This window comes from Mobula birostris, chromosome 3 (assembly GCF_030028105.1).
Source record: "Mobula birostris isolate sMobBir1 chromosome 3, sMobBir1.hap1, whole genome shotgun sequence".
Lineage (NCBI taxonomy): Eukaryota > Metazoa > Chordata > Chondrichthyes > Myliobatiformes > Myliobatidae > Mobula > Mobula birostris.
Genome location: NC_092372.1, coordinates 135,907,469 through 135,927,524, shown reverse-complemented (window position 1 = coordinate 135,927,524; position 20,056 = coordinate 135,907,469). Strand labels below are relative to the sequence as shown.

At 40.2% G+C, this 20,056-nt stretch overlaps 1 protein-coding gene across 1 annotated transcript in view; it reads left to right on the top strand.

Annotated features, from left to right (window-relative positions):
• LOC140195290 (aryl hydrocarbon receptor-like) overlaps nucleotides 1-18,123 on the top strand; it is a 219,428-nt gene extending 201,305 nt beyond the window's left edge. Inside the window, exon 11 of the mRNA XM_072253377.1 lies at nucleotides 13,122-18,123. Within this exon, the coding sequence (XP_072109478.1) occupies nucleotides 13,122-13,274 (153 nt within the window). The 3' untranslated portion in view covers nucleotides 13,275-18,123. The remainder of the gene's footprint in view (nucleotides 1-13,121) is intronic.
• Nucleotides 18,124-20,056: the final 1,933 nt, after the last annotated feature.

The window sequence follows — 20,056 nt, the reverse complement described above, 5'->3', positions numbered from 1 at the left end:
TCTTGTATTGAGCAGTGGTGCCCTGGGGAAGAGGCACTAGCTATCCACTCTATCTATTCCTCTTATTATCTTGTATACCTCTATCATGTCTCCTCTCATCCTCCTTCTCTCCAACTTTGACAATAAACTGGACTGATCAAAGAACACTGAGGCTGTCTACAAGAAGGGTCAGAGCCATCTCTATTTCCTGAGGAGACTGAGGTCCTTTAACATCTGCCAGACGATGCTGAGGATGTTCTACAAGTCTGTGGTGGCCAGTGCTATCATGTTTGCTGTTGTGTGCTGGGGCAGCAGGCTGAGGGTGGCAGACACCAACAGAATCAACAAACTTATTCGAAAGGCTAGTGATGTTGTGGAGATGGAACTGGACTCTCTCACAGCGGTGTCTGAAAAGAAGAGGCTGTCTAAGTTGCATGCCATCTTGGTCAATGTCTCCCCTCCACTACATAATGTACTGGTTGGGCACAGGAGTACATTCAGCCAGAAACTCATTCCTCCGAGATGCAGCACAGAGCGTCATAGGAAGTCATTCCTGCCTGTGGCCATCAAACTTTACAACTCCTCCCTTGGAGGGTCAGACACCCTATGCCGATAGGTTGGTCCTGGACTTATTTCATAATTTCCTGGCATAATTTACATATTACTATTTAACTATTTATGGTTCTATTACTATTTATTATTTATGGTGCAACTGTAACAAAAACCAGTTTCCCCCTGGGATCAATAAAGTATGACTATGACTATAAAGAATAAAGCCCTAGCTCCCTTAACCTCTGATCATAATGCATACTTTCTAAACCAGGCAGCATCCTGGTAAATCTCCTCTATACCCTTTCCAATCCTTCCACATCCTTCCTAAAGTGAGGCGACCAGAACTGGACACAGTACTTCAAGTGTGGCCTAACCAGAGTTTTATAGAGCTGCATCATTACATTGCGACTCTTAAACTCTATCCCTCGACTTATGAAAGCTAACACTCCATAAGCTTTCTTAACTACCCTATCCGCCTGTGTGGCAACTTTCAGGGATCTGTGGACATGTACCCCCAGATCCCTCTGCTCCTCCACACTACCAAGTATCCTGCCATTTACTTTGTACTCTGCCTTGGAGTTTGTCCTTCCAAAGTGTACCACCTCACACTTCTCCGGGTTGAACTCCATCTGCCACTTCTCAGCCCACTTCTGCATCCTATCAATGTCTCTCTGCAACCTTTGACAATCCTCTACACTGTCTACAACACCATCAACCTTCGTGTCATCTGCAAACTTGCCAACCCACCCTTCTACCCCCACATCCAGGTCGTTAATAAAAATCACGAAAAGTAGAGGTCCCAGAACAGATCCTTGTGGGACACCACTAGTCACAACCCTCCAATCTGAATGTACTCCCTCCACCACGACCCTCTGCTTTCTGCAGGCAAGCCAATTCTGAATCCAGCTGGCCAAACTTCCCTGGATCCCATGCCTTCTGACTTTCTGAATAATTATTGGAAACTTTTCTGCTCTCAAGTAAAATGATAAATGGAAAAGGCCTTGTATTTTATATTTTAGTGGAGTTTCCAAGTCCCACTTTGAATGTTATTATTGTTGCTCCTTTCCACATCTTGTTGTGCATCAGCTGGCAACAAACTTGCTGTTTCTTTAGCATTTTTGTCTGTTTCTTACGAAGCCAAATTTCTAGCTCGGTGCTTAATCCAGCACGGACATAAAACGGGTAAGGAGCTGGCCGGATTCAAACCCAGGACCACTCGCCTATGAGTCCAGTGCAGATGCCACTATGCTGCCAGCCAACGAACCTCTTTGAGCATAGCCATTTAATTGTTTCCAGGCTGTTCCTTGGTTATAAGTGCTTGAAGTTTGTATGCCAAATCAATTAATATCAATAAATTCAAAGATCCAATGTTCAGTGGTGCTAGGAAGTTTGTGAACCCTGTAGAATTTTCTCTTTTTCTGCATAAATATGACAAAGTGTGATCAGATCTTGGAGTAAGTCCTAGAACTAGATAAAGAGAACCAAAGCTGAAAGGTCTGAATGTAGATAAGTCACTTGGGCCAGATTCTGAAACCTTCTAACTATCCTCCTTCCCCTCCCATCTTTTTATCCTGGCATCTTCACCTTCCTTTTCAGTCTTGAAGAAGGGTCTCGTCCCAAAACGTTGACTGTTTATTCATTTCTGTTGATGCTGCCTGACCAACTGAGTCCCTCCAACATTTTGTGTGTGTGTTGCTTTAGGTTCTGAAAGAGGTAGCTGAAGCAATTGTGGAAACATTAGTTGTGATCTTTGAAGAATCGCTAGATTTTGGAATGGTTCTGGAGGACTGGAAAATCACAAATGCCACTCCACTCTTTAGGAAAGGATGGAAGCAAAAGACAGAAAATTATAGGCATGTTAGCCTGACCTCAGTGTTTGGGAAGATGGAGGGGTCAATTGTTAAGGATGTAGTTTCAGGGTACTTGGGGGCAAATGATAAAATAGGGAGAAGTCAACATAGTTTACTTGAGTGGAAGTTTTATCTGATGAATCTTTTGGAATTCTGTGAGAAGTAACAAGCAGGATAAACGAGGGAGAGTCAGTTGATGTTGTTTACTTGGATTTTCAGAAGACCTTTGACAAGGTGCTACACAAGAGGCGGGTAAACAAGATAGGAGCCCATGGTATTAAAGAAAAAATATTAGCATGGATAGAAGATTGGCTGACTGGGAGAAGGCAAAGAATGGAATAAAGGGGGCCTTTTCTGTTTGGCTGCCATTGACTACTAGTGTTCTGCAGTAGTCGGTCTTAGCTTTGCTACTTTTCATGTTATCTGTTAATAATCTAAATGATAGAATCAAATGGCTTTGTGCCAGGTTTGCAGATGGTACAAAGATAGGTGGAGGACAGGTAGTGTTGAGGAAGCAGGGAGTCTGCAGATGGTTTTGGGCAGATTAGGAAAATGGACAAAGAAGTTGTAGATTGAAATATAGAGTAGGGAAGTGCATGGTAGAAAGAAGAAAAGCATAGGTTATTTTCTAAACAGGTAATGAATTAAGAGTCAGAGCTGCAAAGGGACTTCAGAGACCTAGTGCAGGATTCCCCAAAGGTTAATTTGCGGTTTGAGTTGATAGTATGGAAGGCAAATGCAATGCTACCGTTCATTTTGAGAAGACTAGAATATAATAAATCCGCTGATAGAAAGGTTGTGAGTGGTGGTAAAAATCTTCTGAGGTGTATATATTTCAATGCTAGGAGTTTTGCGGGGAAGGCGGATGAGTTGAGGGCGTGGATTGACACGTGGAATTATGATGTTGTAGCAATTAGTGAAACTTGGCTACAGGAGGGGCAGGACTGGCAGCTTAATATTCCAGGGTTCTGATGTTTCAGATGTGATCGAGGCAGAGGAATGAAAGGTGGGGGAGTAACATTGCTTGTTAGGGAAAATATTACAGCAGTGCTCAGGCAGGACAGATTAGAGGGCTTGTCTACTGAGTCCTTATGGGTGGAGCTGAGAAACAAGAAAGATATGGCCACATTAGTGGGATTGTATTACAGACCACCCAATAGTCAACGAGACTTGGAAGAGCAAATCTGCAGAGAGATAGCAGGCAACTGCAGGAAACAAAAAGTTGTGGTGGTAGGGGATTTTAATTTTCCATACATTGATTGGGACTCCCATACAGTTAGGGGTCTAGATGGTTTAGAGTTTGTAAAATGTGTTCAGGAAAGTTTTCTAAATCAGTATATAGAGGGACCAACTAGAGGGGATGCAATATTGGATCTCCTGTTAGGAAACGAATTAGGGCAAGTGACAGAAGTCTGTGTAGGGGAGCACTTTGGTTCCAGTGATCATAACACCATTAGTTTCAATTTGATCATGGACAAGGGTAGATCTGGTTCTAGGGTTGAAGTTCTGAACTGGAAGAAGGCCAAGTTTGAAGAAATGAGAAAGGATCTAAAAAGCGTGGATTGGGACAGGTTATTCTCTGGCAAAGATGTGATTGGTAGGTGGGAAGCCTTCAAAGGGGAAATTTTGAGAGTGCAGAGTTTGTATGTTCCTGTCAGGATTAAAGGCAAATTGAATAGGAATAAGGAACCTTGGTTCTCAAGGGATATTGCAACTCTGATAAAGAAGAGGGAGTCCTATGAAATGTATAGGAAACGGGGTAAATCAGGTGCTTGAGGAGTATAAGAAGTGCAAGAAAATACTTAAGAAAGAAATCAGGGCAAAAAGAAGACATGAGGTTGCCTTGGCAGTCAAAGTGAAGGATAATCCAAAGAGCTTTTACAAGTATATTAAGAGCAAAAGGATTGTAAGGGATAAAATTGGTCCTCTTGAAGATCAGAGTGGTCGGCTTTGTGCGGAACCAAAGGAAATGGGGGAGATCTTAAATAGGTTTTTTGTGTCTGTATTTACTAAGGAAGCTGGCATGAAATCTATGGAATTGAGGGAATCAAGTAGTGAGACCATGGAAATGTACAGATTGAAAAGGAGGAGGTGCTTGCTGTCTTGAGGAAAATTAAAGTGGATAAATCCCCGGGACCTGACAGAGTGTTCCCTCGGACCTTGAAGGAGACTAGTGTTGAAATTGCGGGGGCCCTGGCAGAAATATTTAAAATGTCGCTGTCTACGGGTGAAGTGCCGGAGGATTGGAGAGTGGCTCATGTTGTTCCGTTGTTTAAAAAAGGATCGAAAAGTAATCCGGGAAATTATAGGCTGGTGAGTTTAACGTCAGTAGTAGGTAAGTTATTGCAGGGAGTACTAAGAGACAAAATCTACAAGTATTTGGATAGACAGGGGCTTATTAGGGAGAGTCAACATGGCTTTGTGTGTGGTAGGTCATGTTTGACCTATCTGTTGGAGTTTTTCGAGGAGGTTACCAGGAAAGTGGATGAAGGGAAGGTAGTGGATATTGTCTACATGGACTTCAGTAAGGCCTTTGACAAGGTCCCGCATGGGAGGTTAGTTAGGAAAATTCAGTCGCTAGGTATACATGGAGAGGTGGTAAATTGGATTAGACATTGGAAGAAGCCAGAGAGTGGTGGTAGAGAATTGCTTCTCTGAGTGGAGGCCTGTGACTAGTGGTGTGCCACAGGGATCACTGCTGGGTCCATTGTTATTTGTCATCTATATCAATGATCTGGATGATAATGTGGTAAATTGGATCAGCAAGTTTGCTGATGATACAAAGATTGGAGGTGTAGTAGACAGTGAGGAAGGTTTTCAGAGCCTGCAGAGGGACTTAGACCAGCTGGAAAAATGGGCTGAAAAATGGCAGATGGAGTTTAATACTGACAAGTGTGAGGTATTGCACGTTGGAAGGACAAACCAACGTAGAACATACAGGGTTAATGGTAAGGCACTGAGGAGTGCAGTGGAACAGAGGGATCTGGGAATACAGATACAAAATTCCCTAAAAGTGTCGTCACAGGTAGATAGGGTCGTAAAGAGAGCTTTTGGTACATTGGCCTTTATTAATCAAAGTGTTGAGTATAAGAGCTGGAATATTATGATGAGGTTGTATAAGGCATTGGTGAGGCTGAATCTGGAGTATTGTGTTCAGTTTGGGTCACCAAGTTACAGGAAGGATATAAATAAGGTTGAGAGAGTGCAGAGAAGGTTTACAAGGATGTTGCCGGGACTTGAGAAACTCAGTTACAGAGAAAGGTTGAATAGGTTAGGACATTATTCCCTGGAGCGTAGAAGAATGAGGGGAGATTTGATAGAGGTATATAAAATTAAGATGGGTATAGATAGAGTGAATGCAAGCAGGCTTTTTCCACTGAGGCAAGGGGAGAAAAAAAACCAGAGGACATGGGTTTAGGGTGAGGGGGGAAAAGTTTAAAGGGAACATTAGTGGGGGCTTCTTCACACAGAGTGGTGGGAGTATGGAATGAGCTGCCAGACGAGGTGGTAAATGCGGGTTCTTTTTTAACATTTAAGAATAAATTGGACAGATACATGGATGGGAGGTGTATGGAGGGATATAGTCCGTGTGCAGGTCAGTGGAACTAGGCAGAAAATGGTTTGGCACAGCCAAGAAGGGCCAAAGGGCCTGTTCCTGTGCTGTAGTTTCTATGGTTCTATGGTTCTATAAGCAAGGATGTAATACTGAGGCTTTTTCAGTGTCTGAAATATTGTGAGCAGTTTTGGGGCTTATGTCTAAGGAAGGGAGCACTGGTATTAGAGAGGGTCCAGAGAATAATCCTGGGAAGGAACATTCTTGTGAATTATTATATGAGGAACATTTGATAGCTCTGGGCCCGTATTTGTTGGAGTTCAGGAGAATGAGGGGGAATCTCATTGAAACATACCTACTATTGAAAGGCCTAGGTAGAGTGAACACAGGGAGAATGTTTACAATGGTTAGAGAGTCTAGGACAAAGGACACAACCTCAGAACCACTTAGGACAGAGATGAGGAGGGATTTCTTTAAGCCGGGGTGGCAAGATTTTGGAATTCATTGCAATGGAGAGCTGTGGAGTCCAAGCCTTTGGGTATGTTGAAAGTAGCGGTTATTAGGTTCTTGATTAGTAAGGGTGTCAAACGTTGTAGGGAGATGGCAAGTGAATGGGGCTGAAAGGGAAAGTAAGTCAATCATGATCAAATGGCAAACTGGGTTCGTTCTGATTGGTTTAATGTATTATGTATTATAATACATACGTATTATGGTCTTAGCGTCAAACAGCATCATATATCGCAAACAACAGGAATTCTGCAGATGCTGGAAATTCAAGCAACACACATCAAAGTTGCTGGTGAACGCAGCAGGCCAGGCAGCGTCCCTAGGAAGAGGTACAGTCGACGTTTCAGGCCGAGACCCTTCGTCAGGACTAACTGAAGGAAGAGTGAGTAAGGGATTTGAAAGTTGGAGGGGGAGGGGGAGATCCAAAATGATAGGAGAAGACAGGAGGGGGAGAGATAGAGCCAAGAGCTGGACAGGTGATAGGCAAAAGGGGATACGAGAGGATCATGGGACAGGAGGTCCGGGAAGAAAGGCAAGGAGGGTGGGGGGGGACCCAGAGGATGGGCAAGAGGTATATTCAGAGGGACAGAGGGAGAAAACGGAGAGTGAGAGAAAGAATGTGTGCATAAAAATAAGTAACAGATGGGGTACGAGGGGGAGGTGGGGCCTTAGCGGAAGTTAGAGAAGTCGGAAGTTAGAGAACTCCAACCTGATGGCATGAACATAGACATAGGCAAGTTTTATTTTACAGAGTGGTAGGTGCCTGGGGTGCTGCTAGTGGCACAGACATTAGGGACTTTTAAGAAATATTTAGGCACATGAATGTGGGAATAATATGAACATAGTGTAGGCAGAAGGGATTAGTCTGGTTGGCCATTTGATTACTAATTTAGTTGATTTGGCACGACATTGTGAGCAAAAGGGTCTGTTCCTATGCGGTACTGTTCTATCTTCTATGTTTTAAGAGTGTATTTTATTTGTTAAGAAAACCCCTCCCAAAATAGAGGATTATACATCTGAAGTAATTAAGACCGAAGACATAAGCTGAGACAAGTGTTGGAGAAATTGATGGCATGAAAGGTGGCAAGTCCTCAAGGATGATGACCTGCATCTAAGAGTTTTGAAGAGGGTTGCCATGGTGCCTGATGCACTGTTTGGATCTTCCAAAATTCCATAGATTCTCAAATGGTTCTCATAAATTGGATGGCTGTAAATGTAATTTCACTGTCTAAGAGAGAAAGAGAACAGGAACTAAGATCAATAGTAGGAGAAATGCAGAGATGAATTATTAAAGAAGTTGCAACATTGTACTTGGAAAATAACATTAGGACTGGGTTGAGACAACATGGATTTATGAAATGTAATTTTTTGCTGAATGATTTTGAATTTTTTCTGTTTATAATTAGCAGAATCGATAAGAGTGGGGCATTTGTGGATTAAAGATTTGTTAATAGAAAATAGGAACAAATGGGTCATTTTCAGTTGGAAGGCTGTAATCAATAAAGTGTCATAAGCATTGATGCTGGGGCCCCAGCTGTTCACAATTTATATAAATGATTTGGATGAAGGAAATAAAGGTAATTTTTCCAAATTTGCTGATAGCAAGCTAGGTGAAGAGATGCAGAGAAAATTTAGGGAGATTTGAAAGGACTATGTGAGTGGGGAAGGACGTAGCCAATGGAATATATTATGTAATAATGTGACGTCATTTACTTCATTGGAGAAAACAGGAGTGGGAGTACAGTATATTCTACGTGGTGAAAGATTGTTTTTCACAGGACCTAGGTGTCATTGTGCACAAGCTGCTAAAAGATAATATGCAGGTTCAGCAAGCATTTAGAAAATTAAGTGAAATGTTGGTCTTTGTAACAAAAGGATGTAAGTAAAAGCGTAGAGACATTTTGCTTCAACTATATGATCACATGGAACCCATGGGAGACTTGAAAACTTGTATAAAAATGATAAACTTGCAATGGAGGAAATATAGCAAATATTCAGTGGGATTGATTCCTGGAATGGAAAATATTTGGAAGAGGAAAGAATAAATAGACTTAGCCTATATTTTCTTGAGTTTAGAAAAATGAGAAGTGATCTTATTGAAATGTAAAAAGCAAATGTTTAAAGGGCTTGCCAAGGTAAATGCAGAGCCTGAGCCATAGTTTCAGATATCCTAGGGAGAGGAAAGTGTATATAAGCAGTGCTCATGGATCCATCAAAAGTGGTCAACCTTTTAAGACAGCAAAGTAGACACCCATCTAGATGGAAGTGAATCATTGGGATTCTCTGTGCAAGATGGCCACAGAAGCTTGTTGCTGAGTATTTTCAAGAGGTGGAGGGAAGCAAGGGTTATGCGCTAATGCAGGAGGAGAGCACAGGGGTAAAAGATTAGCTGATCTTATTGAATAGCAAGAGCAAGTATAAGGGGCTAAATAGCGTGATCCATTTTTATTCCTTATGTCCTTGATGAAAGAACATAAGACCATAAGAAATGGAAGCATCTGGCCCATCGAGCCTGCTCCACCATTCAATAAGGTCATGGCTGATTTGGCATGGACTCTTCTCCACCTACCTGCCTTTTCTCCACAACTCTTAATTCCCCTACTATGCAAAAGTATATCCAACCTTGTTTTAAATATATTTACTGAGGTAGCCTCCACTGTTTCATTGGCAGAGAATTCCACAGATTCACCACTCTGAGAAAAGCAATTCCTCCTCATCATCCTGAATCTACTGCTCCAAATCTTGAGGCTATCGCCCCTCGTTCTAGTCTCACCTACCAGTGGAAACAACTTTCCTGCCTCTAAATTATCTACTTCTTTCATAATTTTATGAGATCTCCTCTGCTTCTGAATTCCAGCAAGTACAGTTCCAGGCAGCTCAATCTCTCCTCATAGTCTAACACCCTCATCTCTGGAATTAACCTGGTGAACCTCCTCTGCACTTCCTCTAAAGCCAGTATATCCTTCTTCAAGTAAGGAGACTAGAACTGCACGTAGAACTCCAGATGTGACCTCACCAGTACCCTGTACGGTTGCAGCATAACTTCCCTGCTCTTAAGTTCAATCCCTCTAGCAATGAAGGCCAACATTCAATTTGCCTTCTTGATAGCCTGCTGCACCTGCAAGCCAACCTTTTGTGATTTATGCATAAGCACTCCCGTCCCTCTACCTAGCAGCATGCTGCAATTTTTTACCATTTAAATAATAATCTGTTCTTTCATTTTTCCTTGGATGACCTTGCATTTAGCAGCATTGTTCTCCATCTGCCAGACCCTCGCCCATTCATTTAACCAATCTATTTCTCTCTGCAGACTCTCCATATCTTCTGTAAAATTTGCTTCTCCACTCAAGTTAGTATTATCAGCAAATTTAGATACACTGCACTCAGTCCTCTCTTCTAGATTGTTGATGTATATCGTGAGCAGTTGCAGGCCCAGCACCCAGAGAGTAAAGGGGCTGTCCCTACTAATCAAGATACATCCATAACTACTTGTTGGGCATGAACTTGTTCTGCTGAACTGTCCTGCAAATTTATGAAACTTGTGTCCCAAGTTTGGAAATGAAGGGTAATCGTTTTCATTTGGGAAATCGCAACTTTGGATGTATTCCAGCATCTCCGTGAATAGGAAAAGAGGGATTAGAGATAGAGTTCATAGTGTTGGAGGTATAAACAGGTCTTGATTTGAAGATTAGTTTACTTTTTTAGAGATTGAGGGGTTGCAACCAGAAGGGCCAATTCTCTTTGTGGCTTTTGTGTGTAGTGCTTTGTGCTTCACTCCATTGGACATTGTGTAGATGTCAAGATTTTCAGTGGGGGGAGGGAATCTACCTGTGGCAGGCAGAGCTCCAGACCTTGAGTTGTTCCTGGTCTGTGCTTTGGCGATGTGAGTTACAGTGGTCTTCAGGTTCTTGATCACATATTTACATGTTTCGATGTTGCAGTCTTCTGCTGCACTTCCAAAAAAAAGAGAAGGAAAGGAAAATGTATTGATAGAAACAATCAACACACATAAAAGTTGCTGGTGAACGCAGCAGGCCAGGCAGCATCTCTAGGAAGAGGTGCAGTCGACGTTTCAGGCCGAGTCTAGTCCTGACGAAGGGTCTCGGCCTGAAACGTCGACTGCACCTCTTCCTAGAGATGCTGCCTGGCCTGCTGCGTTCACCAGCAACTTTGATGTGTGTTGCTTGAATTTCCAGCATCTGCAGAATTTCTGTTGTTTGATAGAAACAATGTTGGCATTAGCATCTGGATCTGTCAGTATGGCAAGGCACCTTGTGGTTCGGGAAGTTATAGCCTGCAGTCATGGTTTAGGAGCTTGACAAGGAACATATTTGTTAGTCAAAAGAAAAAAAATCTTCTCCTTGAATTTGCATATTGAACATAGCCAATGCCATGGGCAAGATTGCATAATTCACTCTATTCACTGTACCTGTCATTTTTGTTCATCATGTTGGAGAGCAAGTAGCATCTGGATGAGAAAAATCCCTGAATCTTCACATCAGTTAGGCTCTGCAACCACAGAGAGTCACAGCCATCAAGGTCCTCAACCAGTGGTCTGGATCTGTGGCCCAGGCTGGTCGATTACCCTTTGCTTCAGATGGGAATCCCACTAGGAGTCACAGCTCAAAGTTAAAGCAGGCTACAATCATACTGGTGGCCAAGAAAAATGTGATAACCTGCCTCAGTGTCTATTGTTCAGTAGCACCTACATCCTCTGTGATCATAAGACCATAAGTGATAAGAGCAGAATAGGCCATTTGGATAATAAACACCATTCCATCATGGCTGATTTATTATCCCTCTCATTCCATTCTCCTGCCTTCTCCTCGTAGCCTTTGACACCCTTACAATGAGCTGCTCCCACACTGTTTTTGTAAACTCCAGCTCAAATGTTCCTCATATGTTAACACTTTTAATCCTGGGATCATTCTCATAAACCTCCTCTGGACCCTCTGTTATGCCAGCACATCCTTTTGTAGATACAACACTGCTCCCAAAACTGCTCACCATATTCTAAGTGCTGTTTGACTAATGCTTTATAAAGTCTCAGCATTACATCCTAGCTTTTATATCCTATCCCTCTCACAGTGAGTGTTAACATTACATTTGTCTTCCTTACTACCATCTCAACCTAAGGTGACCTGCACAAGGACTCGCAAGTCCCTTGGCACCTCTGATTTCTGAATCTACCCCCCATTTAGAATAGTCTATTCTTTCTACCAAAGTCCGTGACCATACACTTTCCTACACTGTACTCCATCTGCCACTTTGTCTATTTTCTTAATGCATCCACATCCTTCTGTAGGCTCCCTGATCCCTCAACACTGCCTGCCCCTCCTCCTATCTTTGTATCATCCGCACACCGGCCACAAAACCATCAATTCCATCATTCAGATCATTGACATATATCATGAAAAGAAGCGGTCCCAACACCGAACCCTGGAGAACACCACCAGTCACTAGCATCCAAACAGAAAAGGCCCCCTTTATTCTCGCTCTTTGCCTCCTGCCAGTCAACCAATCTTCTATCCATATAAGTATCTTTCCTCTAATTACATCATGGACTCTTGTTTAGCAACTTCGTATGCAGCTCCTTGCCTTCTGAAAACCCTGGTGATGAAGTGGTTGAGAGATTGTTCAGGAAGCGCATCAATTCCTGCCTAAGGAATAACTTGGATCTACTTCAATTTGCTTATCATCACAGCAGGTCAACAGCAGCTTCCATTTAATTGGCTCTTCTTTGTGTACAGCTCAGTATTCAACACTGTCATCCGATCAAAGCTAATCAGAAAGCTCCAAGACCTATAGGCTTTAATACCTCCCTGTGTAACTGGGTCCTCGACTTACTCACTGACAGACCCCAGTCGGTACAGGTTCATCACAAGGCTGTGTGCTTATCCCCCGCTCTACTCACTTTACACCTATGACTGTGTGGCTAAGTACAACTCCAATACCATATGTTTACTGCTGTTGGCCAAATCAAAGATAGTGACGAATTGACATATAGGAGGGCATTGCCCAGGAACAGAAAAGTCTAATGAAAGTGGTGAATACAGCCACGTCCATCACAGGCAAAGGCCTCCCCATCATTGAGCAGATTTACAAGAAGCGATGCCACAAGAAAGCAGTATTCATAAATCAAAGACTCTCGTTATCCAGGCCATGCTCTCTGTCATTACTACCATTGGGCAGAATGTACAGGAGCCTTGGATCCCACACCAATGGGTATAGGAACAGTTATACAATCATCAGGCTCCTGAACCAATGTGGATAACTTCACTCACCTCACCACTGAACTGATTCCACAACCTATGGACTCTACAATTCAGTATTATTTATTTACATTTTTTATTTATTATTTGCTTGATTTGACCTCTTTTGCACATTGTATGTTTATAAGTATTTGTTAGTACAATTTTTTTCAATAAATTCTACTGTATTTTATTTTTTCTGTAAATGCCTGCAAGAAAATGAATTTTAAATATGGTGACATGTGTACTTTGGTAATAAATTTACTTTGAACTTTGAAAGGAACAGTCTGTGCCTAAATTCAGTACAGTTTGACTTGCACTGTAAAATTTAGGCTAGTTCACCATGAGCCAATAGGTATCCTTTCATGTTGACAGTAGGTCCCTTTATATAAGTAAAATGCCAAAACATGTTTTTCTTTTCCTCAACAGATCCAAAGAGGATGCAATGATGGAAACAGGAATGAAGTTTATCCAAGTATATTTGGTAACAGAAATTACACACACACATCTCTCCAAGCTCCACATGATCATCTGAGAGATCCTGGATCTTACTCAAATCAACCATCTAGTGACTTTATATAGGCAACCATGGAAATTTCTGTCTAGTGACAACAAGTGCGGCAGTATTTTTTGTGTTGCTTGCTGAAGGAACCGACATTTGTATGTAGAATGTGAATGAGCAAGAGACAGTACTGTACTGGATCATATTATGGGCTCTCTAGTCTTCAAGTACTATGATGACCTTTTTTGCTGGATTTCCAGTCTGGTTCCCGCATGTACTTACGCTCCAAAAATTCATATTGAAAGTGTCAATAGGTTCTTTCACATTGAATGAGCTCATTTGAAATAGTTGGTTGGACTTGGAGATGCGGTATAATTTAAAAATAACCTACTTTTACAACAACTGTAGAAGCTGGTTATTCCAGTATGCTAAAAGTAAAAAGGTTGTGTTCATGAATTTGCCAGATGTACTTTCGCCAAATGGATTTGGTCCTTCCAGGACTGTGCATGTAAGATCAGATTATGACAATCATTTTCCCTTTTCACCTGCCTGCTCAGGACTATACACATTATAGCACTTCTTTTAAAAAAAAAGTAACACAAGGACAGGCTGCTGCATGGAAGTGAAAGGGTATTTTTTTTTACTTATGTAGAGCAGTTGGCAGTAAATCTAAAAGACATTTGGGTTTTTTTTTGTCTGTAATGATACAATCCTACATATTTGTGGTAATTCCCATACATGGTGATAGTGTAGTAGAAGTTCGCATCCCTATGACTCCTAACATTTGACACCATTGATGACTTTTTCAAAACTTGTGAGCCACCAACTGACATGTTATAACAGAAGGTTGAAGAATCCTGGAGTAACTTTTCTTAAAACTAATAAAGCAGCTGTGAATGTTGGTGACAGAAAGGTACCCTGCAGAAACTGCATAAGTGGAATTCAGAATAGGGAGCACTGGAATAGTTGATAGGAAGACTCAGATCAACAATTAGGTTAATTCGAAATAGTATCTGTGAAGAGTTTTTAATCACTTTATAACCTTCTTTTGAAAAACTTGCATACAATTTGTGTTGCATATTTCATTTGGAACTAAGTTAGTTCAGTTCCACAAAAATGATTGAGTTATGATAAATTGTTCAAAATTTCAGCAAATATTTAATATTTGGGATTATCACTGAATACAGGGAGCAGCTATGGAAGCATTTTCTCCCACTCCCATTTACGTAAGAGGCACTAATATAAATTCCAATAATAGTATCAATATTTTTCCCGTTAAGCACATGTCATTACAATTACTGATATTTCCACAAATTATCATGTGAAAAAAATATCAAATAACAAATTACCTTCCAGGAATTGTATTACACAGCGAGATCTCTTATCAATTACTGGAAAGTCTGTACCTGATCCCAGGAACCATGATATAGTCATGTTTATTTAATTTATAGAAAACATAATCTATGCAGCTACCTGGTTTGTAATCAGGTAGTTTTGCAGGTTTTGACATGTGGTTAGCTCTGGCACATGTGGCATGCATGCAACGTGTAGCAAGACAGTATTGAGGATTATTGCATGGGATTCCCCATTATTATTTGTACTTAAATGATATAGTTTGTATGTTCTTCCATGAGTACCAAGCCTTAGTTATTACTAACTATCCTTTGTATATTGCACTCTTTTAGGGAATAAAACATTTAAAGTAAAGGCTCTTATCGATTCAGTGCGAAATTACGAAGAACTACAGTACAATTTTGCTTTAGTTATTAGAAGCTATCATGTACAGTTTATCAAAAATATACTTTTCAAATGCAATTACTTTATTGGACAGATTTTATAGACTTAAAATAGTAATGCAAATGTATCTCTTTTGATAATTACTAATTTTTTTACATTTAAATTTACTGTGTGCATTATGTAACATTTTCTGAACAAAATTGTCCTGGTGAAGATAATTTTATTAAGAAGCATTTATTACATTTTTAAATTCTGCTAGTTGCAAATGCAAAAACCAAAAGACAGTAATATGCAAAGTTAATGGTGCTGTTTTTTAAACTATTCCCCCCATTTCAACTCTCACTGTTTAAAAAGATATCTTGGGATGGATCTCACATGAACTTAGTTTGCCTGTTACTTAACAGGGGACCCAATATGTGTATATTGCAGTCTAAAAGCATTTATAATCCATCAAGCACAACTAAGACTTCCATGGAACACATAATTTGAAAATCAGATTTGGAAAAACAAAAATGCTCTGAAATAGAAACTCATTCAAATACAACTCTTCCACCTCCCTTAAGGATTACACTGGTTACATACACATGTGCTTTGGAATCTGTTGCAGAAGGTCATGATTCTATGAATACTTAACATGTTTGCTTAGAGTTGTATTATTTATCCCCAGTAAAGCAATATGTTCAATAGTTCTATTACACTTCTAAACCATAGCAGCACACGCAAACTGCTGGAGGAACTCAGCAGGCCAGGCCAGGCCAGGCAGCACCTATGAAAAAGAGTAAACAGTCGATGTTTCGGGCCGAGACCCTTCATCAGGACTGAGACTAGGGCCTCTAAAACTTTAATGATTTGTCAGCTCTGTGTCTTAAGCATCAGAAACAAAATGCTGGAGGAACTCAGTCCTGATGAATGGTCCCAGGCCGAAGCATTGACCGTTTATTCCCCTCCATAGATGCTGACTGACTTGTTGAATTCCTCCAGCAGTTTGTGTGTGTTGCTCAAGATTAACAGCATCTGCAGAACCTCTTGTGTCTGTCTTAGGCCTCTTCTTTTTTGTGAAACTGTATTAGGTGCCCAGGTAGTATAAACATTCCATTAATTTTCAAACCTAAACCAATAATGCTGGCTTATCACATTGAAGGGTATCTGCCATACTTCAGATTATTTAGTCATGATTAATTATCAATTCCCAATACCTTTCCATATTTGTATACAGTACTGTGCCATCTGGAACTTGTTACAGGTGATAAGCAGCAACAGTGCTAATTCAGAAATCTACAGATTATGCAGGTGACCCAACTCCACAGATTTAATTTTAGCAAAGACAATCCTCCACTCACAAAACTGCAATGGCAAGTTCCATGTCGATTATGTTAATTGTCTCTTAAAATTCTGTTTAAAAATTGTTATTGACAAAACTTATTGCCTAGGACATTACCAGTTTGGTTTCCAGAAGTATGTCAAATCTACTTTCTATCATCCTCGGCCAATATGTCTCAACTTAGACCCTTCGTCATGTTAATGCGGCATAATCTGTTTCCGAAAAGTATGCTGTCAAACTCTTCACGTGGTCGTAATCTTTAACTTTAGTAATGTAATTTGATCCTTTGCAAATGTTTACTTTATAAATTCACTTGCTTTCTTTAGGTATTACAACTACCACAGCCACCTTTTCAGTCCCCTAACATGAATCTGAAGCTTGTGATTCCCATGTTTCCTCCTTCCTTCAGAATTATGTTAAGTGGTATAAGATCTAGTAGCCTTCTTAGTGCCTTAATCCCGTTAATCCATCCCTACAATTACTTCCTCATATTCAATTGCATTTGGCATGTTTGATAGCTCTGTTCAAATACTTGTAACTTCCAATGTTTTGTGATAGGCGATTAAGGTCAAAACTAAACATTTGCAGATGATGGAAATTTGAAATTCTCGAACAATTACCTTCACAAAGAGCGGCCCAGTTGATTCTTGTAGGACAGAAGATAAAATAACTATTTTCCGTGTCATCTGCAATGTCTATTACCAGATTAGCCTAATTGTGTATAAAGGGAACAACATTTCCATCAACACTAACAACCATTAGTCAGAGCCTTTATTGGAGAGAATTAAATTTAAGCACCTTCTTTCTTAATCTGAAAAATAGCAGCCAGAAGCATCAAATGCATTTGTTTGAAATGAAGTGCAGAATTAATTTCCATTGCAAATCCTGAAAAAAAAATTTAAGATGTTTGTGAACATGATGAATAGTAGCTGAGTCTACAAACACTGTATTAAGGGATTAAAGGGATAGCATCATTACTGTACTGTTTGTGAAATACAGCTGTATCATATTATAGTCTTTTAAACCAAATACAAACCACCATCCCATATTAAGTGCCAAATATCCAGTACGACTTATGTACTGTCTTACAAGCATTTTTATTTGTTGTACTACATATGTAGCTGCTTATTAGTGTTTTGTCCTATACATTCAATAGCAGCTGAGCCTAATAAAATGGTTTATGCAAGACTATGATGACTGCACTAGCAGCTTAAAAATTTGGAAGTAGTTTGGATTCTGTCTATCCTTTTATGTTAAAATGGTGTTTAAACAGTATTACTGTACATGTTTCTTGTATATTTTCTGTCACAAATTGCCATGTTCACACACAAACTGTACATGTTTCTCTTCAAATATGGTCTTCAGTGAAGTTTGTGAAACTTCAGTATTGTAATAAAATTTCACTAAATGTGAACTTGGTTGACTGTCATTTTAATCAAATGAGTAAAGAAAGGCAAAGGAGAACTTAAGGTATAAATGTTAATCAGGCCTGGAATGTTGAAAAAATCTGAAAATATACTCTTATTTTTTAAAGGGAATGGAAATTAAAATATTTAATATTTTGAAGAAATGCATGGTTGAATAGCCTTTGCACTGATAACTAAAAAGACAAGCAACTGATAAATAGCTAAAGGTTCATCTGACCCATGGAATGCTCTTCTGGAAGAATGTGCGAAGAAAGCTCTAGGTTAATATAGTATATTTAATATTTCAGTAATATTTGGATAATATTGTAAATATATTTGATTAAGTATTCTTTGTTTACATAATTCATTATGAGTTGTATGTAAGAAGTACATGAACGGCACACGCCATTACGCAACCACGTCATATGTGAACGTCTCACTAAAGAAAAAGAGAGTAAAATGAACTAGACCACTGATCCCCGTGTTCCCGTGTTTTTCTTTTGATTAGTTGCTGGAGTTACAAAATATAACTGTGGCAATGAGCATGGTTTAAAATGACTCCAAGATGCCTACCTACGTAGAGAAAGACATTCCTGTTTTTTTTTAAAGCTGGCAGAGAGCAGACAAAATTCATGGGTTCATCAACAATTAATACCTGGTGATGATAATAATAAATAAATCAGAAATGGCTGGATACATTGGGAAGATAAAATACGTTGGATGCTCAACAGATAAATGGCTGATGTATACTGAAAGAATTGAGCAATATTTTAAAGCAAATGATGTGGCCAATGAAAAATGAGTGCCAGTGTTATTGAGTGCAATAGTTGGAAAAGCATACAACTTGCTTAGAAGGGGAACTGCTTCAACCAAACCGAAATGAATTATAAAATTTCAAAGATTCATTTATTATCAAAGTATACAACTCTTCTCCAGATAGCTATGAAACCAAGCAAGAAAAAAAAGGCATCACGATCATTACCAATCCCCAAATCCCTCCCCCCACACAAAAAAAGGAACAAAAACGGAACAGGCACATCGACCCCCCCCCCCCAAATCTTCCTACACCCACACAAAAAATACAAGAAAGATTGGGCAGCAAACAGAACACCAAAAAAAACCATAAGACTGTAAAAAAAAGTCCACATACAAAACATAGAAAACCTGGGCAACATTCTCCCTTTCTTTTTCAGAGTGATCTCACCAAAGATTAAAAAAAGCAGTCTCCCCTCTCCGTGCCGAGCGACCTCATCAGTGACTAAAAAAGGCAGTCTCTCCTCTCCGTGCCAAGTGCTCTTACCAGTTCCTTATGCCATTCGTGATAAAGTAGCCAGTGAGCCAGATCATATGGAGGCTGAGGGAATTCTTTCCATGGTTGAGTGGAGCCCATGGGTAATGCCCAAGAGGAATGGACCTGTCAGGATTTGTGGTGATTTTAAGGTCACCATTAACCCAATACTGGAATTAGATCTATACCCTCTGCCCAGAATAGAGGATATCTTTGCAAATCTTTCTGGAGGGAAACACTTCAGCTAAATGGATTTAGCGGAGGCCTACCTACAGATGAAGATGGAAGAAGAGTTCCATTACTTACAATGGGATTTATCATTATAATAGACTTATTTTTGGAGTAGCATCTGCATTTGCGCTCTGGCAGAAAACTATGGATCAGGTGCTGCAAGGCTGCCCAGGCACTCAGTTTTTCCTGGATGACATCATTGGTGCTGGTGAGGATGGCAAGGAACACCGCCAAAACCTCAAGACAGTGTTAAAATGATTAGAAGATTATGGGTACAGAGTATCCCACAAGAAGTGTGAATTCTTTAAACCAAGCATTACTCACAGTGGTCACACCATTGACACAAAAGGCTACGCAAGTGTGCTGAGAAAATTCAAATAATGGTGGCTGCCCCACCATGAGAAAGGATCTAAAAAGCGTGGGTTGGGACAGGTTGTTCTCTGGCAAAGATGTGATTGGTAGGTGGGAAGCCTTCAAAGGGGAAATTTTGAGAGTGCAGAGTTTGTATGTTCCTGTCAGGATTAAAGGCAAATTGAATAGGAATAAGGAACCTTGGTTCTCAAGGGATATTGCAACTCTGATAAAGAAGAAGAGGGAGTTGTATGAAATGTATAGGAAATGGGGGTAAATCAGGTGCTTGAGGAGTATAAGAAGTGCAAGAAAATACTTAAGAAAGAAATCAGGAGGGCTAAAAGAAGACATGAGGTTGCCTTGGCAGTCAAAGTGAAGGATAATCCAAAGAGCTTTTACAAGTATATTAAGAGCAAAAGGATTGTGAGGGATAAAATTGGTCCTCTTGAAGATCAGAGTGGTCGGCTTTGTGCAGAACCAAAGGAAATGGGGGAGATCTTAAATAGGTTTTTTGCGACTGTATTTAAT